The sequence below is a fragment of the Cnephaeus nilssonii genome, assembly GCF_951640355.1.
Source record: "Cnephaeus nilssonii genome assembly, chromosome: 12".
In the NCBI taxonomy this organism is placed as follows: domain Eukaryota; kingdom Metazoa; phylum Chordata; class Mammalia; order Chiroptera; family Vespertilionidae; genus Cnephaeus; species Cnephaeus nilssonii.
The window spans coordinates 71,283,874-71,309,425 of NC_137083.1; the positions used below are offsets into that span (position 1 = coordinate 71,283,874).

Here is a 25,552-nt window from a genome sequence, read left to right on the forward strand (position 1 = left end):
GGGGGGGGGGGGGAAGGTGAAGGGGACGGGTGTGAAAGCATAGTCATACCTTGGCATACAAATCCCAATTCTGCTCCGGCTACAAGTGGGGCAATCCTTAAAGCCCAAGAACCTCTTCAAACAAGTTCCCCGCCAGCCCCACCTGCACCGTGAGACACGCAGGTTTCCTCTCTCTCACAGCCAGGGGGCTGCCCAGAGGGATGAGGGTCGCTGTGCCAGGCTATGCGCCTGCGCCTAGGAGCCCCAGGCCCGGGCTGGGGTACGTCCCGCCTTCCCGCGTAGCCCAGTGCGCAGGCGCAGGCGCAGGCGCAGGGGGTGGGTCGCACGCGGAGGTGTGCGGGAGGGAGGGCCCGGCGGCCATGGCGGCAGGCAAGGCGGCGAGCGTGTTCCGCGGCTTCGCGGTGGCTGGTGGAGGCGAGAGTAGCGACAGCGAGGATGACGGATGGGAAATTGGGTATCGCGACCGGGCATCTCAGGTAGCAGAGGAGGCTTTTTCTTCCCTGCGCCTAGGTCTGCCTCCCCTGGCCCTCGAAGACCCGGCCTCCCCCCGAAACCTCTTCCTTCCTCACCTGTTTTCACTTCCTCCTTTGCTTTTCCAGTGGAAATACGGGCTTTGGGACTTGAGGCAAACCCGCAACGCGTTCGTCTAGTTTCCTTACTGTGCTTTTCGTCCACGGCGCTTCTTGAGGTTGTCCACGTGGTAGCTCGCCACGTGGGCTGGGACCCGCCATTACCTGGTCCCCTTTAGAGGTCATCTGAGACATGAATTCTTGACGAACTTCGTCTGTCGCCCACCACCACCATCCCGCCCCCCACCCCTCCAAAACCATTTACCTGTTGCAGTGGAAATGAAAATATGTATAACTACTTTTTTTTTTTTTAACTGTCTGCTTTTTTAGAAATTAAAAGGACCGGTTCCCACTGAAGACAAGAATGAAACATTTAAGAAAGCGTTGACCACAGGAGATATTTCATTGGTCCAAGAGCTCCTGAATTCTGGTGAGAAATAAGGGATAGTTTCAACCCAACACAGTTGTCTTAAGTTCACAACTGTTTCTGATTTTAAAAGGTTTGAGTTGCTTTTCTAAGGGAATCACAACGAATGTGAGTGGATCAAGTGTCCTACATGCCTTTCTTGACTCTGCGTTCTCTTTGCCTTGTCTTCCTCTAATTTGGAATGCCTCCCTATTACCTTCCATTAGTTCTTCCGCTTCAAGAGGCTTATTCTGACCAATCCTAGCCAACTAATATTGTGTTTTGCTTTTTTTCAGCGTTTTCTTGATCTATTAATACGTTTCTCAAGAGTTGATTTTAGTTATGACATCTCAGTTATGGTCTTGTCCTGTGCCGGGTGTGTGTGTGTGTGTGTGTGTGTGTGTGTGTGTGTGTGTAAGAGGAGGCCTGGTGTAGGAATCAGGATATTTGGGTATCTGTTCCAGCTGTATTGACTAGTCAGTGTGGTTCCTTGGAAAAGTCATTTAAACTTCCAGAGCATCAATTTCTTTATGGAAAGCATCATAATTCTGGCCTGGGTCCCATGACATTTTTTTTTTCCTGTTGATCAAATATTATTTTTAAGAATTACCTTGACATAGAAATGTGAGTTGTTGATCATAACGATTGAAATTATCCCAATGAATAACAGGCATTTACCACTGGAGTGGAGACTTGGGGGTGGGTGGAGGGATTGAGCAAAAAAGAAAAGAGAGAGAACTCATGGACATAGACAACAGTGTGATGATTGAGGGGGGAGGGATGGAGAAGGTGGACAATGCATAGAGGGGGTAAATGGTGTTGGAAAATAACGTTCACACACAAAATAGTTAAATAATATTGTATATAGAAAAATGTTTGTCTTCTACACTAGAGATGCCTCATGGTTTAGTGCAGTAGTCGGCGAACTCATTAGTCAACAGAGCCGTAGTTTGCCGACCACTGGTTTAGTGGAAAGCAAGTCATTTTGGAAACAGTACAGTTCTGGGTTTGAGGACTAGCCCTGCCATGGATGGCTCTGTAATTTTGACCAAGTTACCAAACCTTCCTAAGCTTCAATTCCTCCTGCCCCCCTTCAATGGGCTACATTGTATCAAAGATATTTTGGGGGGGAGGGAGGTTAAAATGAAGTAATACATTAATAAAGTTCTTAGAACAATAGGCATCATGTAAATATTAGCTGTTATAACAAAAAAGTTTATGTGAATTTGTGGACAATGGAACTTGAGTTGTAAGTGAAGAATGAAATTGGATGAAATTCAGATAATTAAACGAGACCTAATACCTAACATAAACACATGCAAAGAATGCACATAGTGTTGGATGTGATGTAATAGGCAGAAATTTGTTTTAGAAAAGAGAGTTTGCCTTAGGAGTAGTGGGACTAGGTACAATGAAGTGATGGAGGCTCCCGAAGGATGAGAACTTGAAAAGATCCTGCTGGTAAAGTAGGAATTTAGTCAACGTTTTAAAATTGTTTAATTACAGAAAATTTTAAAGTTTGTTTAAAACAGCAAATAATAACATATAATTATAAATAGAAAGGTTTATTTCATCCCATTGCCTCTGAAGTCTCACTTTCACTGGTAATTCCCGTTTTAGCATTTCCTTGTTTCCTTCTAGATGTTATTACTTAACACTTCTTAAAATATTTTTATTTTTTGCCTTTCAAAGTCATTCTTGACTTTGATAGATATTTCTGCACCAGTTGAAAAGTTTAATAAAATTAAAGCTTCTTTTGAGTCAGCCACTTTTAACAGTTCAAAGACGTCTCAGTTTTTGTTATTCTGCCATGTACTACTTTCAGTTCTCTTTAAATTATTAAATATTTCAGACATTCAGAAAGGTATGAAGATGTCTCTCCTTCCCCCTGGAGATTACCACTCTCCTATAGTTGGTATTTATCTTTCCTATGCAAATCTTTAGACTTTTACTCTGTATGTATATATCCCAAATCAATATAGTGTTATTTTGAATGTTTTTGAGTTAGAAATATATTGTGTCAATCTTCTTAAACTTACTGATTTTACACTATGCCTAGAGCATAATAGATGGTTTTTTGAATATTAGAGGTAATTATTATTAAGTTTTAGAGGTGATGATTATTAAGAATTTTTATACTAACATGCCACATTTGCTTTTTATTCACACTGTTTCCTTTTTATGTGTGCAGTCAAAGTTTGGGCAGTAATATCAATAAGGAAACAATAATGAGAAAAAATAATGTTTTCTCTGATCTTATTTATAGGCTTTCAATTGCAGCCATTTAAAGAAGAAAGTGTTAGGTTGAGCCAACAGTATATGTTTGTACTAAGAAGGTTTTATGGTTTTTTTTTTCTTCAATTTCTTTTTAAAAAAATAAATCTTTATTGTTCAGATTATTACAATTGTTCCTCTTTTTCCCCCCATAGCTCCCCTCCACCCAGTTCCCACCCTACCCTCTGCCCTTACCCCCCCACTGTCCTCATCCATAGGTGTACGATTTTTGTCCAGTCTCTTCCCGCACCCCCCACACCCCTTTCCCCCCGAGAATTTCAGTCCACTCCCTTTCTATGCCCCTGATTCTATTATATTCACCAGTTTATTCTGTTCATCAGATTTTTAATTCACTTGATTTTTAGGATCACTTGTTGATAGATATGTATTTGTTGTTCATAATTTTTATCTTTACCTTTTTCTTCTTCTTCCTCTTCTTAAAGAATACCTTTTAGCATTTCATATAATACTGGTTTGGTGGTGATGAACTCCGTTAGCTTTTTCTTATCTGTGAAGCTCTTTATCTGACCTTCAATTCTGAATGAAAGCTTTGCTGGGTAGAGTAATCTTGGTTGTAGGTTCTTGCTATTCATCATTTTGAATATTTCTTGCCACTCCTGTCTGGCCTGCATAGTTTCTGTTGAGAAATCAGCTGACAATCGTATGGGTGCACCCTTGTAGGTAATTAACTGTTTTTCTCTTGCTGCTTTTAATATTCTCTCTTTGTCTTTTGCTCTTGACATTTTAATTATGATGTGTCTTGGTGTGGTCCTCTGGATTCCTTTTGTTTGGGGTTCTCTGTGCTTCCTGGACTTGTAAGTCTATTTCTTTCACCAGGTGGGGGAAGTTTTCTGCCATTATTTCTTCAAATAGGTTTTCAGTATCTTGCTCTCTCTCTCCTTCTGGCACCCCCATAATTCGGATGTTGGTACGCTTGAAGTTGTCCCAGAGGCTCCTTACACTATCTTCATATTTTTGGATTCCTTTTTCTTTTTGCTTTTCTGGTTGGGTTATTTTTGCTTCTTTATATTTCAAATCTTTGACTTGATTCTTGCGATCCTCTAGTCTGCTGTTAGATCTCTGTATATTATTTTTTATTTCAGTCAGTGTATGCTTAAATTCTAGTTGGTCCTTTTTCATATCCTCGAGGGTCTGGCTAAATTTATCGGTCTTTTCTAAGAAAATTCTTGAAAAACCTTATAACCGTAGTTTTTGAACTCTATATCCAGTCGTTTGCTTTCCTCCATTTCTTTCATTTGTGACCTGTTTCTTTGTCTCCTCATTTTCACTGCTTCCCTGAGTTGATAGAGTGGTTTTGTGTGCTAAGTGTCCTATAGGGCCCAGTGGCTTAGCCTCCCCAGTTACCTGAGGTGGACACTCTTGGTGCACCCCTTTGTGGGCTGTGTGCACAGTCTTGTTGTAGTTAAGCCTTGATTGTTGTTGTTATCACTGGGAGGAATTGACCTCCAGGCCAATTGGCTGTGAGGATCAGCTGTGTCTATGGTGGGAGAACTTCTGTGCTAGAGACATCCTTGTGAGACAAGACTTGCAAAAGCCTCTGTGCTCAGCTTGGATGGAGCAGAGTCTCAGTGTGGAGCAGACAGCAATGGCTTCCCGTCAGCCCTGCCCTAATAGGCCCCTGGGTCTCAGTGTCCCATGGTAATCACTGCAAGCACCTCTGAGAGAAAGCCGCCCTCGAGTTTCGCCCACTGTCAGACAGTCCATTTTCTCCCCCGAATGAGTCTGGGTCCCCAGTGTCTTGCCCAGAACTGGAGTTCATAGCCGTCGGGAGCTTTTTTCTCCCTCCTGATTGAAAAAGCCAGCTGTGTACTCAGTTGCCAGCCCTCTCTGCCCGCGTGCCTCCATACCTCTGCCTTCTGCAGCTCCTCTGAGTCTCAGTGTGCTTTCCTCTTCCCTTCTAGTTGTAGAATTTCCACTTAGCCAGCCTTCCTGTGGTCTGGATGATGTCCGTTTTGTCTTTCAGTTGTATTTTTGAAATTGTTGTGCGAGGCATTAGTTTAGGTATTTACTTATGCTGCCATCTTGGTTTCTCCTATGTTGTTTTCTCTCATTAATTACTGTGTACCTTATATCAATTGGAGTTAACACATTCAGGAGTAATCTTTCAGTAACTTAGTGTGGATATGATCTCCCTCTTTTTGGATAGAACCCTTTATAGCCACAGACTATAAAACTATAAATAAAAGATGTTAAAGGCAAATTTTATTCTATTTTCTATCTTTTCTTAATATTAACAAATATTTCTTAGGTTGAAGTGAGAGAGAGATTGCCAGTTAAATCTTGATCTTTTTATTGAAAAGGCTTTACATACATTGAATAGGCTTTGTCCACTGCCTCATTGTATTCTTGCTCTCGTATCACATCTTCCCCAGTCATGGATAGAAACCTTTTTATATGATCACATCAGTCAGTGCTGTTGGATTAAAGCAGATGACTTCAAGGATTTTTACCATTAGTGACTTGAGAATTTTAAGGTCAGCTGGCTCAGCTGGCTCTTGTTTTTGCTAAACAAGTTATTAACTGTCTTTTCCTGTCCCATTGTCATTAGTAGCTTGAAAACTTCATCCTAGTCCTATGGCCTTAGGTCTCATCTATGCCTCTTCTTATTCTAGCACATGGCTTGTCATTCATTTGTCCAAGGCAGACCCTGATGGTCATTTTGACTAGTTCTTTTCTATCCCTTCTCCTTTTCAAAGTAATTTTAAATTCTGATGATCCTGCCTTTAAAATGTTCTTTAGTATTCCATCCTCTTTCTCTCCACTACCTTTGCTGTGACTTTTACATGGGCTTCTAGTCTGATAACTGGTCTCCCTGCCTCCTGTTCCACTCTCAACAGTGGTACCTTTGTTTTCTTTATAATACAGATATAATGGTGTCCATTCTTGGATCACAAAGTGCAGTCAACATTTCTTAATAGAGCTTTCATATTCTAACCCTAATCTATCTTTTTAGCTTCATGTTTGGCCAGTCACCCATAGATAAATTTTGTGTTAGGAAGGAAATTAAGGGAATCTTAAGAATATACATGGTGTTCACTACCAAAGAAATGTATAATATTCTAATTTTTAAAAAATTTGCCCCTGTGAAACCTTTCCAACTCCCCTAGAGAGAAAATGGTAGCATGTAAAACTTGTTTTAACATAGTAGTTTTATATAATACATTGCTGGGGCTGACCAGCAGCCCCGGAACGATGGATGTACAGATTACTCAGACATAGTTTGACTGTGAAAGAGAGGGCTAAGGGGCCCTCGGCTCTAGTGGCCAGGACAGCCTCTATTACCTGCATTGATAGGCTTTTATTGGAATTTTTATCTTTAGATATAATCAGTAGGGTGAGTAATCTTGGGAGGACACATGTGTTTACAATTGTCCTCTAGGCAAGGCATCCAGGGATTAAGATTAAGGATTCTAGTAATGATGGTGGAGTTTTTTAAAAGCTTATTTTTATTTTGACAGGCATTAGTGTAGATTCTAGCTTTCAGTATGGATGGACTCCCCTTATGTATGCTGCTAGTGTTTCCAATGTAGAGCTGGTTCGGGTCCTTTTGGACAGAGGCGCTAATGCAAGCTTTGATAAAGGTAAGATGTTTTGAATATTTAATGTGAAAATTTACTTTGTATATTCTCTGTTTATACACCTCATTATATTGTGTTTAGTTGTTAATGTACAGTGTGGTAATGTACAGTTTCCATGTTCTGTTTTTTATATATTCACTTTAAATCTTTTTCCTTGAAAAAAAAAAAAAAGGGTAAGGTGTTTGAGATTATGTAACTGATTATGTTTACTGTGATTTTCTTTTTTTAAATATATTTTATTGATTTTTTACAGAGAGGAAGGGAAAAGGATAGAGAGTTAGAATCGTCGATGAGAGAGAAACATTGATAAGCTGCCTCCTGCACACTCCCCACTGGGTATGTGCCCGCAATCAAGGTACATGCCCTTGACCGGAATCGAACCTGGGACCCTTGAGTCTGCAGGCACACTCTATCCACTGAGCCAAACCGGTTAGGGCAAACTGTAATTTTCTTTTTCTTTTTTTTTTTTAAAACATATTTTATTGATTTTCCACAGAGAGGAAGGGAGAGGGATAGAGAGCTAGAAACATCGATGAGAGAGAAACATCGATCAGCTGCCCCCTGCACACTCCCCACCGGGGATGCGCCCACAACCACAGCACATGCCCTTGACCGGAATCGAACCCGGGACCCCTGAGTCCACAGGCCAACGCTCTATCCACTGAGCCAAACCGGTTAGGGCCAAACTGTGATTTTCTTGATGCAAGTGAAAAAAAAATTAAAGCAGTTAAAACTCATTTTATAGTTATATTGGGTGAATAACATATAAAATAAAAATTAGAAACCATAGACATTTTTAAAGCTCTCCAAAAAGGTATATTCCATTTATTTTATTTTTTATAACTAGTTGTGTTATTATGTATCTTTAGCTCTTATGCAAAAGGGTTTGGGTTATTTTTATAAAGGAAAAATGCATTGAAAGAAAACATCAAAGCATTCATAATTTTGTGGAAAATTACTTGAAAATCAGTCCTTGGAATTTAAAACTTAACTCTGAATTATATTAAAGTTGTTTCAAAGATAGTTTATTAAATCCATATTATTCTATCTTTTTTATTAAATAAAATTCTACTCAGATCTTCTTTGAGTGCTCTTGAAAAATAAGAGTATATGCAACTTCAGTTTAATTATTATATTGAATTACTGATCACTTGTTTTTAACATGCTTCACATGGGCAAATGGGCAACTAAATTCATTTCATAATTCAGGTATAGGTTTTATTTTAGAATTAACTTTCACATTAAGTTTGTACCTACATTAGATATTTGTAAAACCATTTATATTTTGTTTTCTCATTGATATATTTTATATAAATTCCCATCTTAACAGTTTTATGTTTAATCAACTGCTGTGATGAGTTTTTCTTTTGTGTCATTTTAAAATATCACCCAATGAAAGCTAAATTTAGGAATGAGATTTTTGAAGTGTATAAAATATTCTCAAAAAATAATAGTTTTCTTTCTCTGCTGTTGTAATCAGAGGAATACCTTACAGTTAGAAAGCATTTTATATTTTTTCATAGAATGTACACATAAATTCTTTTATGTAGTCAACAACAGCATCATCAGGTAAAGAGGGCAGATATGAGCTTCCTATCTACAAATTAGGTCTACTGAGATAGTTAGGTATCACTCTAGTCACAGTTTATTATTAGTGGTGGAACTGGGATTAGAATATATATCTTTATACGCAGTCAGTATGGAACCACTAATGTAAACCATGACTTCCTTGACCTATTTTGAATATTTCTATTTTATTTAAGAAATATTTTTGTTTTTTCAATCTACCCTGATCTCTGCTGATGCCGTAGAACCTAGGGGAAGAAGAGTTTTAGTAAATAGGGTGAGCACAGAGAGATCAAGTAGAAAAGGACTGAGAAGATCATTTTCAGTAGGATGGTTTAGGTATAAACCAGGTCAGTGAGTTGTCAAATGAACGAGAAGTAAAGAAGTGAAATGAGAGAATAAGCAATCATTGTTTTTCAACCATGATTACAACAAGGAAAACTTTAACCAACCAAAAAGTGTTCAACTCTGGGCAGTATCTCTACATCTACTCCATGCTCTTCCCTACTTTCCTATTCTCTTGAAGAAATAATAGGGAAAGGAAATTAAGAAATGAATTACAGATATAATTTTGAGGTAATCCATCTCTAATCTCATTTTTTGATGAAGGAAGACATAAAGTTGTCTACTAAGAGAAAGGGATTTGGAAGTAGGTTGTAGAATTATAAGAGTGCAGTACTTTTTATTATCTTTTGAATAGAAAAAGAAGTCAATTAGATATACCTGTTGATGTGGTTCTCATTTTTCTATTCAATATAGATAAGCAAACTATTTTGATAACCGCATGTTCTGCTCGTGGCTCAGAGGAACAAATCTTGAAGTGTGTAGAACTGCTACTTTCAAGAAACGCTGACCCAAATGTTGCTTGTAGGTAAGAGCCTTACTATCTGTTCAGAAGTGATGGATACTTTGATTATCAGACTTAAAAATGGTTTTTTTAAATCCTCACCCAAGGGTATGTTTATTGATTTTCAAGAGAGGGTGGGAGAGAGGGAGAAAGTGAGAAAGATCAATGTGAGAAATATTGATTGGTTGCCTCCCATTCAAGCCTCCACTGGAGATCAAACCCACAACCTAGGTATGCGTTCTGACCGGGAATCGAACCCGCGCCCTTTTGGTGTATGGTATTATGCTCCAACCAACTAGCCATGTCTGATAGCATTTTTTATTTTTTAAAAATTATAAGCAGTGTGTATTTACTTGGCCATATAGTTGATGAATAAAAATATCAGATGATTTATATAAGATGATCAAAGGAAGGGTGCATATCATGAAGGTAATCTTTTAGCTTTTAATTTTTAGAACAATATCCTAAGAATTTGAAATGAAAAGGAAAGGAGGACAGTAAACTATTATTTCCTGTGAATCATATACTCAAAAGAATATGATTGAGCCATAATAGTAAGCCTCTTAACTTAGTGTTCTCTCTAACATTTAAATCCACTAAACAATTTTATACAAATGCTAAGATATATATCCAAAATAATGCATCCAAATGTTTTCATTTTACTAAGAGTTTTCAATGAATTATGTTATATATATATATATATATATGTAATTGCCTAAATGCGTACAAAACAAATAGTAAGATGTTCTTGCATCTTTTGAAATTCAGTAATTTTTAAAACATGAACCAGGTTGCTTAAAATTTCTGTCATTGACTTCTTTCTTCTCTGACTCCATTTTCCTGTTAAATCTCTTTCTGATTTATTAAATCTTCAAAATGAAGAGAGTGGGAAGTAATCTCAATAGAAGTATGTCTAGCAAGAATAAAATAATTATTCATCATTCATTAATTCAAATAATAATGATCTAGTGCCTAATATATAGAAATAACTATGTTGACTTTAGGAGTTTTTTCCTAATTTAGTTCAGGTTCTACACCTGGACAGCAGCTTTGGAAGGTACTGTCCAACTTTAGATAATCCCTAGATCCTTTATGAGATCCAAAGATTTTGATTTAGTAAAGTGGTTCTGAAGCAAGACCTATTTTGTCTCCCAGTGGACATTTGGCAATGTCTGGAGACACTTATGTCTGGAGAGAATCTTCTATCCACTACCTCCTGCTTGCACCCTACTGGGGATCGAGCCTGCAACCCAGTCCTGTGTCCTTACCAAGAATGAAACCATGAACACTTGGTTCATGGGTCCATGCTCAACTACTGAGCCACACGGACTGGATCCTCCCTTTACTTTTCAATCTATGTGTGTCTTTTGATCTGAAGTGGCTCTCTTGTAGGCAACATATGCAATGTAGTTGTTTTGTCAGCCATTCAGCTACCCCATGCCTTTTGATTGGAGCATTTAATCCATTTACATTTAAAGTAATTGTTGATATATAGTTATTGCCATTTATTATTCATATTTATTATTTTTTTTCCTTCTTAATGAAGTCCCTTTAACATTTCTTGTAATACCAGTTTGTTGTTGAACTCTTTCAACTTTTTCTTGACTGGGAAGCTCTTTATCTTTGATTCTAAATGATAGCCTTATGGTTAGAGTAATCTTGATTATAGGTCCTTTCTTTTCATCACTTTGAATATTTTTTACCAGTCCTTTCTGGCCTGCAAAATTTCTGTTGAGAATTTAGCTTACAGTCTTATGAGATCTCCCTTGTAAGTAACTACCTGCATTTGTCTTGCTGGTTTTAAGATTCTCTCTTTGTCTTTAACATTTGGCATTTAAAGTATGTGTCTTGGTATTGGCCTCTTTGGGATCATCTTGTTAAGGACTCTTTATACTTCTTAGACTTGTATGTCTATTTCCTTCACCGTTTAGGGAAGTTTTCTGTTATCATTTCTTCAAATATTTTTCAGTCCCTTGCTCTCTCTCTTCTCTGATAACTTTGTGATATGAATGTTGTTATGCTTGACATTGTCCCAGTTTCCTCAGACCATCCTAATTTTTTTATTCTTCTGTGTGTTTCTTTTTTTTTCTTTTTGCTATTCCAAGTGGCTGTTTTTCGCTACCTTGTATTCCATATTGCTAATTTGATCCTCTGCTTCATCTAATCTACTATTGATTCCATGTAATGTATTCATTTCCACTTTTGTAATCTTCATTTATGAGGGTTACTTTTTATGTTTTCTTTTTTTTCTCATTTTTTAATTTTTTATTGATTAAGGTATTACATGTGTACATATCTTCCCATTGCCCCTCCCACCCCACTCCCATACATGCCCTCACCCCCCAGAGTTTTGCGTCTATTGGTTATGCTTATATGCATGCATACAAGTCGTTCTGTTTATCTCTTATCTTCCCCACCCCTCCCCAACCTTCCCGCTGTAATTTGACAATCTGTTTGATGCTTTACTGCCTCTGTATCTATCTTTTTGTTCATCAGTTTATAATGTTCTTTATTATCCATAAATGAGTGAGATCATGTGGTATTTTTCTTTCATTGACTGGCTTATTTCACTTAGCATAAATGCTCTCCATTTCCATTCAGGCTGCTGCAAATAGTAAGAATTCCTTCTTTTTTATAGCAACATAGTATTCCATTCTGTAGATGTACCATAATTTTCTATCCAGTCATCTGCTGATGGGCACCTAGGCTGTTTCCAGATCTTAGCTAATGTAAATTGTGCTGCTATGAACATAGGGGTACATATATCCTTTCTGATTGGTGTTTCTAGTTTCTTGGGATATAATCCTAGAAGTGGGATCACTGGGTCAAATGGAGTTCCATTTTTAGTTTTTTGAGGAAACTCCATACTGTTCTCCACAGTGGCTGCACCAGTCTGCATTCCCATCAGCAGTGCACGAGGGTTCCTTTTTCTCCGCATCCTCGCCAGCACTTGTCATTCATTGATTTGTTGATGATTGCCATTCTGACAGGTGTGAGATGGTACTGCATTGTCATTTTAATTTGCATCTCTCAGATAATTAGTGACTTTGAGCATGTTTCATATGTCTCTTGGCCTTCCTTCTGTCTTCTTTCGAAAAGTATCTATTTAGGTCCGTTGCCCATATTTTTATTGGGTTGTTTATCTTCCTTTTATTGAGTTGTATGAGTTCCCTGTAAATGTTGGAGATTAAACCTTTATCAGTGATAACATTTGCAAATATGCTCTCCCATACAGTGGGCTTTCTTGTTGTTTTGTTGATGGTTTCTTTTGCTGTGCAAAATCTTTTTATTTTGATGTAGTCCCATTTGTTTATTTTCTCTTTAGTTTCCATTGCCCTAGGAGTGGTATTGGTGAAGAAATTGCTTCAGCATATGTCTGAGATTTCTCTGCCTGTGGATTCTTCTAGTATTTTTATGGTTTCCTGTCTTATGTTTTAGTCTTTTATCCATTTTGAGTTTATTTTTGTGTATGGTGTAAGTTGGTGGTCTAGTTTCATTTTTTGCATGTATCTGTCCAATTTTCCCAACACCATTTATTGAAAAGACTGTCTTGACTCCATTGTATGTTCATGCCTCCTTTGTCAAATATTAATTGAGCATAGTGGTTTGGGTCAATATCTGGGTTCTCTATTCTATTCCATTGGTCTATATGTCTGTTCTTGTGCCAGTACCAGGCTGTTTTGAGAACAGTGGCTTTGTAATACAGCTTGAAATCTGGTATTGAGATCCCTCCTACTTTATTCTTCTTTCTCAGGATTGCTGTGGCTATTCAGGGTCTTTTTTTATTCCAGATGAATTTTTGGAGAGTTCTTTCTAGGTCTGTGAAATAGGCTGTTGGTATTTTAATGGGGAGTGCATTGAATCTATAGATTGCTTTGGGTAGTATGGACATTTTAATGATGTTGATTCTACCAATCCATTAACACGGTATGCTCTTCCATCTATTTATGTCTTCCTCTATCTCTTTTTTCAATTTCCTGTAGTTTTCTGAGTAGAGGTCTTTTACCTCCTTAGTTAAGTTTATTCCTAGGTATCTTAATTTTTTTGATGCAATGGTAAATGGGATTGTTTTCTTAGTCTCTCTTTCTGTAAGTTCACTATTGGTATATAGGAATGCCATAGATTTCTTTGCGTTAATTTTGCATCCTGCTACATTGCCGAATTCATTTATTAAGTCTAACAATTTTTTGATGGAGTCTTTAGGGTTTTCTATGTATAGTATCATGTGATCTGCAAATAAGGACAATTTTACTTGTTATTTTCCATTTTGGATGCCTTTTTTTTCTTCTTGTTGTCTAATTGCAAAGGCTAATACTTCCAGTACTATGTCGAACAGGAGTGGTGAGAGTGGGCATCCCTGTCTTGTTCCTGTTCTTAGGGGAAATGGTTTTAGTTTTTGCCCATTGAGTATGATGTTGGCTGTGGGTTTGTCATATATGGCTTTTATTATGTTGAGGTATGATCCTTCTATTTCCACCTTGCTGAGAGTTTTTATCAAAAATGGGTGTTGGATTTTTTCAAATGCTTTTTCTGCATCAATTGATATGGCTATGTGATTTTTATCTCTCAATTTGTTTATGTGATATATCACGTTTATTGATTTGCGGATATTGTACCATCCTTGCATCCCTGGGATAAATCCTACTTGGTCATGGTGTATGGTCTTTCTGATGTACTGCTGGATCCGATTTGCTAGAATTTTGTTGAGGATTTTGGCATCTATGTTCATGAGGGATATTGGCCTGTAATTCTCTTTCATTGTGTTGTCTTTATCTGGTTTTGGTATTAGGGTGATGCTGGCTTCATAGAAGGAGCTTGGAAGTGTTTCTTCCTCATTAATTTTTTGGGATAGTCTGAGGAGGATAGGTTTTAGTTCTTACTTGAATGTTTGGTTAAATTCCCCTGTGAAGCCATCTGACCCCAGGCTTTAGTTTGCTGGAAGCTTTTTAATGACTGCTTCAATTTCTTCCATAGTTATTGGCCTATTGAGATTTTTAGATTCTTCTGATTGAGTTTTGGAAGGTTGTATTTTTCTAGGAATATGTCCATTTCCTCCAGGTTGTCCAGTTTGTTGGAATAGAGTTGTTCATAATATTTTTTTTAACAATCCTTTGTATTTCTGTGGGGTCTGTTGTTATTTCTCCTCTTTTTATTTCTGATTTTGTTTATTTGGGTCCTCTCCCTTTACTTCTTGGTGAGCCTGGCGAGAGGTTCATCAAAGAACCAACTCTTGGTTTTGTTGATCTTTTGTATTGTTTCTTTGGTGTCTATGTCGTTTATCTCCGCTCTGATCTTTATTATTTCCTTCCTTCTGCTTATACTGGGCTTTTCTTGTTGCTTTCATTCTAACTCTTTGTGTTGTAGGGTTAGATAATTATTACCATTGTTTCTTGTTTTTTGTTTTTTTTAAATATATTTTATTGATTTTTCACAGAGAGGAAGAGAGAGGGATAGAGAGTTAGAAACATCGATGAGAGAGAATCATCGATCAGCTGCCTCCTGCACACCCCCCACCGGGGATGTGCCCGCAACCAAGGTACATGCCCTTGACCGGAATCGAACCCGGGACCCTTCAGTCCGCAGGCCGACGCTCTATCCACTGAGCCAAACCGGTCCTGGCTGTTTCTTGTTTTTTATGCAGTAGGCTTGTAGAGCTATGAAATTTCCTCTGAAGACTGCTTTCGCTGTGTCCCATAGATTTTGGATTATTGTGTTTTCATTGTCATTTGTTGCCATGATGTTTTTTATTTCTTGATTGATCTCTCTGGTAACCCAGTCATTGTTTAATAGACTGCTGTTTAGTCTCCAAGTGTTTGATTTTTTTGGATTGTTTTTATTGTAGTTGATTTCCAGTTTTATGCCATTGTGATCTGAGAAGATGGTTGATACGATTTCTGTCTTCTTGAATTTGAAGAGACTTTGCCTGTGTCCTAATATGTGGTCTGTCCTTGAAAATGTTCCGTGTGCACTGGAGAAGAATGTATATTTTGTAGTTTTGGGGTGAAATGTTCTAAAGATGTCAATTAAATCCATCTGATCTAGTGTGTCATTTAGGATTGCTGTTTCTTTGCTGATTTTTTGTTTAGTTGATTTATTCAGTGATGTCAGTGGGGTATTAAAGTCCCCTACTATGACTATATTGCTATCAATCTCTCCCTTGATATCTCCCAGAAGTTGTTTTATGTATTTGGGTGCCCCTGTATTGGGTGCATTTATGTTTACCAGAGTTATATCGTCTTGTTGAATTGCTCCCTTTAGTATTATATAGTGGTCTTCCTTATCTCTTGTTATGGCCTTTACTTTGAGGTCTATTTTATCAGATATAAATATCACAACCCCAGCTTTTTCTCATTTCCATTTGCCTGAAAAATGTTTTTCCATCCCTTCACTCTCAGTCTGTGTGAATCCTTTGTTCTGAGGTGGGTCTCTTGCAGATAGAAAATATATGGGTCATGTTTTCTTTTCCATTCAGCTACCCTATGTCTTTTGATTGGTGCATTTAATCCATTTACGTTTAATGTTGTTATTAACAAGTACATGTTTGCTGTCATATTTTCCCTTAATGTTTGTGTTTCTTCTTGCCTTTCTCTTCTTTTTACAGCAGTTCCTTTAGCATTTCTTGCATTGCTGGCTTGGTAGTGATAAACTCTCTTAGCCCTTTTTTTGTCTGTGAAGCTCCTGATTCCACCTTCAATTTTGAATGATAGCCTTGCTTGGTATAGTATTGTTGGGTTCAGTCCCTTGCTTTGCATCACTTTGTAAATTTCATTCCATTCCCTTCTGGCCTGGAGTGTTTCTGTTGAGAAATCCGTTGATATTCTAATAGGAGAACCCTTGTAGGTAACTTTCTGTCTCTCTCTGGCAGCCTTTAAGATTCTTACTTTGTCGTTGGTGTTTGCCAATTTAATTATGATGTGTCTTGATGTCGGTCTTTTAGGGTTCATCTTATTTGGGACTGTATGTGCTTCTTGGACTTGCATGGTTTTTTTCTTGCCAATATCAGGGAAGTTTTCTGTCATTATTTCTTCAAACAGGTTTTCTATTCCTTGTTTCTCTTCCTCTCCTTCTGGTACTCCTATTATGCGAATAATGTTTCGTTTTGTGTTGTCCCAAAGCTCCCTTAGGCTCTCTTCTTGCTTTTTAAGTCTTCTTTCCATTTGCTGCTGTGTTTGTGTGTTTTTTCCTACCTTGTCCTCTAATTCGCTGATGTGGTCCTCAGCCTCTTCTAGTCTACTGTTTAAGCCTTCCATTGTGTTCTTTATTGTAGCTATGTCGTTCTTAATCTTTGGTTCCTTTTCATGTTGGCGACATTCTCATTCAGCTCCTTATAATTCTCTTTGAGGTGTGTGTATTTGTCATCCAGCCATTTAAACATCCTTATAACCATTACTCTGAATTCTTTCTCTGATAAGCTGCTAGCCTCAATTTAATTTAACTCCCTTTCTGGTGATTCCTCTTTTTCTTTCCTTTGGGGATTGCTTTTTTGTCTTCCCATGTTTTCCTGTAATGTTTTAATTGTAGATCCAGTTGCTTTGCTGCTCAGGTTCTTTTGGGTATGGTGCTACTGGTGTAATCTCTCAGTTCTCCTGGGCTTGGTAATCTAGTGTACCTCCCTACTTGAGCTATTTGGGTTCTCTTGATGTAGGCCTATGAGCTTGAGAGGCACAACTGCGGTGTCTAGAAGTCAGCAGCCTTGGAGGGGAATGTCCCAATTTTTGCTGTCTTGCACCCTTAATTGAAATCACGCGTGCCCAGCGGAGACTCACAGTGGCACCCAGGAACCGTCTGTTGGGGTGATGGGGATCAGGGGGCCTGCACTCTAGAAAGGCGTGACTTTGGTGTCCAGAGTTCTATAGTTGTGGGGTGGGCAGACTCAGCTTTTGCTGCTGCACATGTGGTGGATAGGCGCTCACTCCCAGTGGTGGCTCACAGGGTCACCCACGGTACGTTTGCCTGCGAGGCACACTGAAGCACTCTGAAGGGCCCTGGCAGTGTAGCCGCATAATTGCGGCTCCTGTGGGCAGGTATCCAGGGTGAGTGAATTCAGAATTTCTACTGCCGGGGGGAGGGCGGGAGTGTGCCCCTGTTTGTCCAATATCACACCCAGGGAGAGCTCACAGTGGCTCCCATGAGTGCCCTGTGGGTAGATGGGCTCAGGATGCCTGCCTGTTGGAAATTCGCATCTGTGGAGGTGCATTTCCAGGCGCAGAGCTCTGACGCACTCTGAGGCATCCTGGCACTGAGGTTGAGCAGCTGGGGTGAATGTGGGCAGTTATTCAGGAAGAGGGAATTTAGAATTTCTACTGTGGGGCAGCGCGCCCTTGTCTGTGCAGAATCACACCCAGCAGAGTCTCACAGCTGCTCCCCTGAGCACGCTGTGGATAGATGGGCTCACGGGGCCTGCCTGTTGGAAATGTGCATCTGTGGAGGTGCCTTTGCCTGCGCAGAGCTCTGATGCACTCTGAGAGGCCCTGGCACTGAAGTTGCACAGCTGGGGTGTCTGTGGGCAGTTATTCAGGAAGAGGGAGTTCGGAATTTCTATTGCAGGGCCGCGTGCCCTTGTCTGTACAAAATCACACCCGCAGGGGCTCCCAGTGGCTCCCACGTGCTACCTATGGAGTGGTGTGCCCTGGATGTCTGCGTGCTGGAAATGCGTGAATGTTTTGTTAGGAGTTCTGCCGCTGGGGAGGGGGAAGTTTCACTTACTGCTGCCGAGCGGTGCACCTTTCGAGGTGGAGGTCCCAGGGTCCGCGGGTCTGCAGGTGGGACAGCAGGATTTTGGCTGGAGTGGCTGCTGGGTCGCCGGGCAGTTCCAAGGCCTGTCTGGTTGGTGGTGCTGATGAGTTCCTAAAAAAGGCCATTCTCGCCTTCAAGATGGTATGGGCTCCGTGCTGGAGTCCCGCAGTCTGCATTCTGGGGAGTGCCCACAGCGGTGGTTGTCTCTCCTTGTACAAGAGAGCCTGGTCTGCCAGCCCCTGCTGCTCCTACAAGGATTTTTTTTTAAAATATATTTTATTGATTTTTACAGGGAGGAAGGGAGAGGGACAGAGAGCTAGAAATGTCGATGAGAGAGAAACATTGACCAGCTGCCTCCTGCACACCCCCTACTGGGGATGTGCCCGCAACCAAGGTATATGCCCTTGACCGGAATCGAACCTGGGACCTTCCAGTCCACAGGCGCTCTATCCACTGAGCCAAACCGGTTTCGGCTCCTACAAGGATTTAACTGTCCCTTACTCACACACTCACCACACAGATTCACACACTCTCCTTTCATACCCTCACTCACTCACTTCCTCTCCCTCACCTCCGTCCTGCCAGCTACCATCTTCTCCCTTTTTATGTTTTCTGTCTTCTTTATTATGTTTTTTTATCTCTTTGTTGAAGTTCTAGTTCATCTATTCTTTCCCTAATTTCACTGAGCATTCTTATAACCAGTGTTTTGAACTCTACATCTGGAAGACTGCTTGCTTCAGTTTTATTTAGTTCTTTTTCTACAGTTTTATTATGTTCTTTCATTTGGAACATGTTTGTCTCCTTGTTCTGATTGCCTTCCTGTGATTGTTTCTATGTATTAGGCAGAGCTGCTACATATCCCAGTCTTGGTAAATTGGCCTTTCGTGTTAGGTGTCCCATGAGGCCCAGTGGCACAGTGTTTATGGTCACCTGATCAGATCCTCCAGGTGTTTCTTCTTTATGAGTTATGTGTGCCCTCCTTGATTGAGGTTGGCACATTAATTGGAGGGATTGAACCTCAGGCTGTTTAGTTGTGATTATTGGCAGTTAAGTAGCTGTTGTGCAGGGGCTGACTTTACTGAGTTAAGATTCATCTTTGTGCGGCTCTGGTGCTGGCTGAGTCTACCCTTTGAGTGTGTGGTTTGTAGAATTGTTTGTGTAGTGCACCCGTGTGGTCTGAAGCTGGCCACCGGGTGTGTTGGTCCTGGGACCTTTTGGAAAGGGTTCTGGGGCAGGCCAAGGTCAGCTGCTGCCTGCGCCTGCCCAGGGCCACTTGGTATGAGCTACAGAGTGATCTGAAGATGTTTCCCACTTATGCTTGGCATGGAGGTCCCTGGAGGATGCTAAGCTGTGAACTGAGGCTGGCTGCCTCTAGTGCTGGGCTTGGAGTTGTTTATTAAGAGGATAAGATGCTTCTATTTGGGGTTGTATACCTTTGTGAGATTTTTGGGAAAGACTAGAACATGAGCCAAGATAGGCCGTTTGTATAGAAAAGCCACTGGAATTTACTTGAGTGGGCCCCAAATTTGGGAAGGTTGGGGTCTCAGGGAATCATCAGGATGAGGCAAATGTTGTCAGCCAGGTTGATGGAGACTCAAACAGATATGGCACCCACCTGTGTGTGCAGGCTAAGTTGGGCGAGGGCTCAACAAAGGAACAATGGCTTTTCCCAGCACTTCTGTCTGGGATAAAGCTACCCCTACAGCTCTTGCCCTGAAGCCAGACAATTCACTTCCTGCATATCTGTCCCTAGCACCTTGAACTGCTGCCCCATTGCTGGAGTTCAGAGTGAGTGAGTCTCTCAGTAAATAAGTGTGTGGGCCCTTTAAGAGGAACATTTGGGACTACAGCAGCCTACTGTCTCACTCAATCACAATCTTTGCTGGTTTTCACAGCCAGAAGTTAGGGTGGCTTCTTTTTCTAATACTAGAATCCTGGGCTGGGTGGCCTGGTGTGGGGTTGCTCCTCAAGTAGGACCTCTGCATGTGAAATAGCTCTCCAGATTTTTAACCACCACATATGGGTATGGGACTAGCCCCCTCCTACCTATCTGATTGTGGCTTCTTATGTATATCCTTAGCATTGTCTAAAGTTTTAAATTGTTTTTTACTTATATATCGTCTGTTAGCTCTTTAATTTTTTGTGTTCCATGTAGATTTCTTTAATCTTGTGAAAAATAGCATTGACTTAATATTTAATGATTAGCTCTCTATATAAGTACGTAAACATCTATTTTGTTCTTTTATTTCTTCTTAGGTTTAAAAATTCTTTTTTATTTTCTCTCCAGTGGGACTAATAGTCAAAACATGCAAAACATGATAACTTGAGCCTGGCCAGAGTTGCTCAGTGGTTGAGCATTGACCTATGAACCAGGAGGTCACAGTTCGATTCCCGGTCAGGGCACATGCCTGGGTTGTGGGCTTGATCTTCAGTGGGGAGGTGGGAGGTGAGAGGGGGGAGTACAAGAGGCACCGGATAAATGATTCTCTCTCATCATTGATGTTTGAATCTCTCCCTCTCCCTTCCTCTATGACACTAATAAAAGCATATTTAAAAAATGACAACTTGAAAACCATTTTAAAATTAACACAAATCACAGCTTGTGTTTCTCTTGGATCTTGCTATTGGCAATACTTAGTGCGTTGTACTTTGTCTAGCAAATGTGGGAATTTAATACTGGTTTATTTATTGGGGTCTTAGAATTTGTTTCTGTGGTGATGTTTTTATTTAGTTTTTAAAGGAAACATGTATTGAATGTTTTCTGTGTACTGGTTATTGTGTTAATTGCTCTTAAATGTGTTATTTAATATATTCCTTACAACTAGAGGTAGATGCTATGTTATTTGTACATAAAATAAAATTGGCACTAGATCATTTAAGTCTTTGAGTATAGCAGAGGTTTAATTTGAGCAGGATCTACCATTGGAATGAAATTATATTTTCCATTTTCTCTGTATTTGGGATTATATTACATATTTTCTAATTGTTGCAAAACACGTGTTTGTGTTAAATTGCCTTATGTCTTTGGGTTTTTCCCTCTCCCTAAATTATTGTAGGTAATTGAATATTTTGAATTTAAAAGTCCACAGATTGCAATAGGAAGTACTATAGGAACAGAAAAATATTGCTACTTTAATTTGGCTTAATATTTAGCCCTGAAAACAAGGTGGCCTGTGATCAACTTAATTGGAACTTGGCAGTTGTGCCAACTATGGACTTAACATTCCTTTTTTATTTGCATTGATAATGTGGTAACAAAAGATATTATAAATTATGAAAGTCTAAAAGGTCTATATTAGATTATTAAATACAGGATAAAATTTAAAACCTTCTCCAATCTTGCCTTAAATTTAGAATTGACATTTTTATTGTTGGATTGACTTTAAAAAGTATATATAATAAACATTTCTGCATTTAGGAATTACATAGGTTTTCTTCCCAGTTTGCTGAAACATTTTCTTAAATAAATAAAAAAATTCATTACATTTAGAAGGCAATTTTTCTGGCAGAAGAGAGTGTTCTATTGAGATTGCTCAGTCATGAGGTAAAGGTTTTGTAAAATGATGTGACACTTTAATTTCAATAGGTGTTTTATTAGTGTTGATAAGACAGCACACATTAACTAATGTTCAAGGTTTTTACGTAATCATTGTGTGATCATTAACTTGTCAAATGTTAGTGCCCATTTTAACAAATAGAAAATACTCTGGGAAAAATGTTGCTTTCTTTCTCATATTATAAATTTAGTTGTAAATGTCAGAAGCAGTTTGGTAGATTGAGGTCTAATTTTGTATTATAATGTTAACTTGTTTTTTAGTTTTGAGGAAATAAGTGATATATTTTTGTTGAAGTCACAAAAAATATTTTCAGAAAGAGTTTGTTAATAGCTTATTTAGAAAATATTACTAGAAATTGTTATTTTTGTGATTTTTCCCCCTGTATTTTTCAACTAAATTGCCTGTCCATATCCTATGCTCATTGTTTTATTTACCTGTTTTCCTTATGTACCTTTAGGAGCTGATCTTAACTTTGTTAGCAGTTTTACATGTTTGCAGACAATTACAAATATCTTAGTGTTACTTTACATGAATAGGGCATAGCATTAATATTGCTATTTATGCACAGAATGGAGATGAAGGAAGTCCTTAACAAAAGCACAGAAGCAAAGACTTAACATTTTAAAAAAGAAACAAAACTATCTTCCAGATTCTGACTTGACTTTTTGACTTACTGGTGTCTACAACCAGTGGTAAGTTGTGTGCTGGCATTTATTCTCCTTAATTGTGGTCACATGGGCATATATAACTTCAAGGGAGCGAGGAAGTATAATCTTACTGTTTTCACAGAAGTGAAATCAGTAATAATGGTGGGCAGCCCTGATTATTTACCACCTAAATATATTTTCTTCATGACCACAATAATTGTATTTCCTTTTTACTATGTGCTTAAAGCAATAACTAATTTTGAACATAAATTTGCACCAAGAAAATTTTTTTATCACTCAGATGCAAAAACAAATATAAAAAGAAAGCAAATACAAAAATCAACTCCTCTTGGCACTTCAATCTTTCTGTGTAGCCTGCCACTCTTGGCCAGGGCTTCTGCCCAGGCTCCAACTGGCCAACTGTTGGTGATCCTCACACCATCAGAAGGAGCCTTTGGGGAACAGATTTCTACCCCCATACTGTTTTCCTTTGGCTCAGATCACAGCAGAATGTGTAGACCTAGCAGAGTCCTAGGTTGGGGGCAGAGCGCCTTCAGTGTGCTTAAGGTGGAAGTGAAGTAGGGAAGTGTCATCTCTTCCTCCCTGCCCCCCAGGCACATAAACCGGCCCCCATCCAGTTCTGCTCAGTGTTCTCCCAGGGACTGTAGGATCTCTCAGAGTCACTGCTGGGTATACCAGTCTGCTCTCTGCAGCTTAGCTCTGTGGTGTGGAGTTTTGCTACTTGGCTCCTCCTACATTCCCAGATCAGAATGATTGTCCCTGGTGCTGAAACAAAAATATTGCTCTTTGCCTGGCCTGTTGTGGTTTGTTCTTTCAAGGTGGATCGAATCTCCACTGCTTCCTACCACCCAGTGCTACATGGGTTCCCCTTCCCTTCTCTGTTTTTCTGAGTTGGGGAATCCCTGTATGGGGCTTAGACCCTTTGCTTGCAGGGTGCGAAGGGGCTCCACTGCCATAATCTTTCCAGCTTCCCATCTGCGCATCTGTGCAAGTTGACTCACCCTCTCCACATCTCCTCATGTCTTTTCTCTGTGTTTCCTGTTCACAATATTTCATATTAGCTTCACTTTACCTGGTTTTTCAGGATGGTTGCCCTGCAGTTCAGCCACAAAACCATTTGGTGTTGGGAGCAAGCGGTCAGAGGTTCCACCTACTCTGCAGCCATGATGGATCTTGTCTCTATATATCTTCTGATGTCATCTTTTTTTTCTTTAACACAGTCACTTTTTAGTAGTATGCTGTTTAATCTCCACATATTTGTGTGTTTCTTTACTTCCTTTTTGCAGTTGATTTCTAATTTCAAGGCATTGTGGTCAGAGAATATGCTCTGTATAATTTCAGTCTTCATGCGTTTGTTGAGGCTAGTTTTGTGACCCAACATATGGTCTGTCCTTGAGAATATTCCATGTGCACTGGAGAAGAGTATACAGTATAATTTGATGTTCTGGGATGGCAGGCTCTGTAGATGTCAATTATTTTCACTTGGTGTAATGTAACATTTAAGGCTTTGTTGATTTTCTGTTTGATCTGTCTAAAGCTGTCAGTTAAGGTCCGCAACTATGATTATGTTTTGGTCTGTTTTTCTCTTTAGTTTTGTTAGTAGTTGCTTTATGTAATTCAGTACTCCCTGATTGGGTACATATATATTCAGAAGCGTTATGTCTTCTTGATGTAGTGTTCCCTTTGTCATTATAAAATGTTCATTTTTGTCTCTTGTTAACTTTGTTATGTCCATACCTTTGTCAGGTACAAGTATGGCTACACCTGCTTTTCTGTGGATGTTATTTGTATGAAGAATCATTTTCTACCTTTGTCTTTGCAGCTTAGATGTATCTCCTGAAAGAAGGCTATGGTTGGATTTTAGTTTTTATCCACTCTGCTACTCGGTGCCTCTTTACTGGTGAATTCAGTGCATTTATGTTTTGGGTAATTATTGATGTGTGAGGATTTTCTATAGCCATTTTATCTTTTCTTTTCTGGTAGCTCTGTGCATCCATTGGTTCTTTTCCTTTGTATTTGTGCCTGTTGTTTTGTTTGATGGTATTCCATACTTATTTCCTCTGTGTCCTCTTTTCCTACACTGTTTCTCAGTTTTGGCTTTTTTTTCTGTGTGGTTATCATCATATTTATGAAAAAGTTTTATATATACAGTAGTCCTTTTTCTTTTGAATGCATCTGGTCTCCATCCTCCTTACCAAATTTAGTTAGACCTTTACTCCCTCCGCTTTTATATTTTTTGTTGTCACAAATTACCCCTGTTTATGCTGTAGGTTTGTTAGTGATCTTATTCATAGATTTGTGACCTTTTGTTCTTTGTTTCAGGTAGCATAACCTACTTGAGTATTTCCTGTCATGGAGTTCTTCTGGTGATAAAATCTCTCAACTTCTGTATCTCTGCGAACATCTTTCTCTTTCATATTTAAAGGATAACTTTGCTGGATATATTTTTCTTGCCTCGTAATTTCTCTCTTTTAGTTGTTTGAATATTTAGTTCCACTCTCTTCTGGCTTGTGGAGTTTCTGCTGAGAAATTCAATGATAACCTAATGGGCTTTCCTTTATAGGTTATTTTCTGTTTCTTTATGGCTGCTTTGAGAATCCTTTCTTTGTCGTTAATTTTTGACAGCTTTAATACAAATATGCCTTGGAGAAGGCCTCTTTGGATTGAGGTAACTAGATGTTCTGTTTGCTTCTTGGATTCAAAGATCTAGTTAGTTTTTCCCATAGGTTTGGGAAGTTCTCTACTATTTGTTTGAATTGGCTTTCTGTTCCCTTTTCCTTCTCTTTTATGGTATGCCTATAATTCTTATATTACTCATTCTGATGGAATTCAGATTGTTCTCATAGAGTTTTTATTTTTTTTATTTTTTTTATCTTTTTAAGCTCAAGTCTCTCTCTTCTTCCCTCTGCATCATTTCTATCTTCAATATAATTGGTCCTTTCCTCCATTTGGTTTGCTCTATTTCCTGTGCTCGCTAGGTCATTCTTTATCTCTTTTATTGAATTCTTCATCTCTAGGATTTCTGTTTGGTTCTCTTTTAAAGTTTCAATCTCTTGGTGAAATACTAGTTTTGTTTGTTGTTTTCTAAACTCGCTAAATTGCCTGTTGTATTATCTTGCTTCTGAGTGTTTTCAGAACTGCAATCTTGAATTCTGTCATTTATGTCATATATTTCCATGTTTTTAAGTTTGTTTTCTAGAGTTTTATTTTCTTTCTGAGCTCTCTATCTTGGTTATTCATGGTATTTAATGGATTCCTTCTCTTTCTAGGAATCAAAGGGTGAGTGGGACTTTTCCAACATATTAACACAAAGAGGTCTTTCCATTCTTT

At 39.0% G+C, this 25,552-nt stretch overlaps 1 protein-coding gene across 1 annotated transcript in view; it reads left to right on the forward strand.

Moving 5' to 3' along the window:
• Window positions 1-359: 359 nt before the first annotated feature.
• The window catches only part of ASZ1 (ankyrin repeat, SAM and basic leucine zipper domain containing 1), a gene marked incomplete at both ends in the record, with an annotated part of 83,410 nt that continues 58,217 nt past the window's right edge, over window positions 360-25,552 (forward strand). Inside the window, 4 exons of the mRNA XM_079786457.1 lie at window positions 360-476; window positions 900-999; window positions 6,729-6,851; window positions 9,174-9,285. Coding sequence (XP_079642583.1) covers window positions 360-476; window positions 900-999; window positions 6,729-6,851; window positions 9,174-9,285 — 452 coding nt within the window. The remainder of the gene's footprint in view (window positions 477-899; window positions 1,000-6,728; window positions 6,852-9,173; window positions 9,286-25,552) is intronic.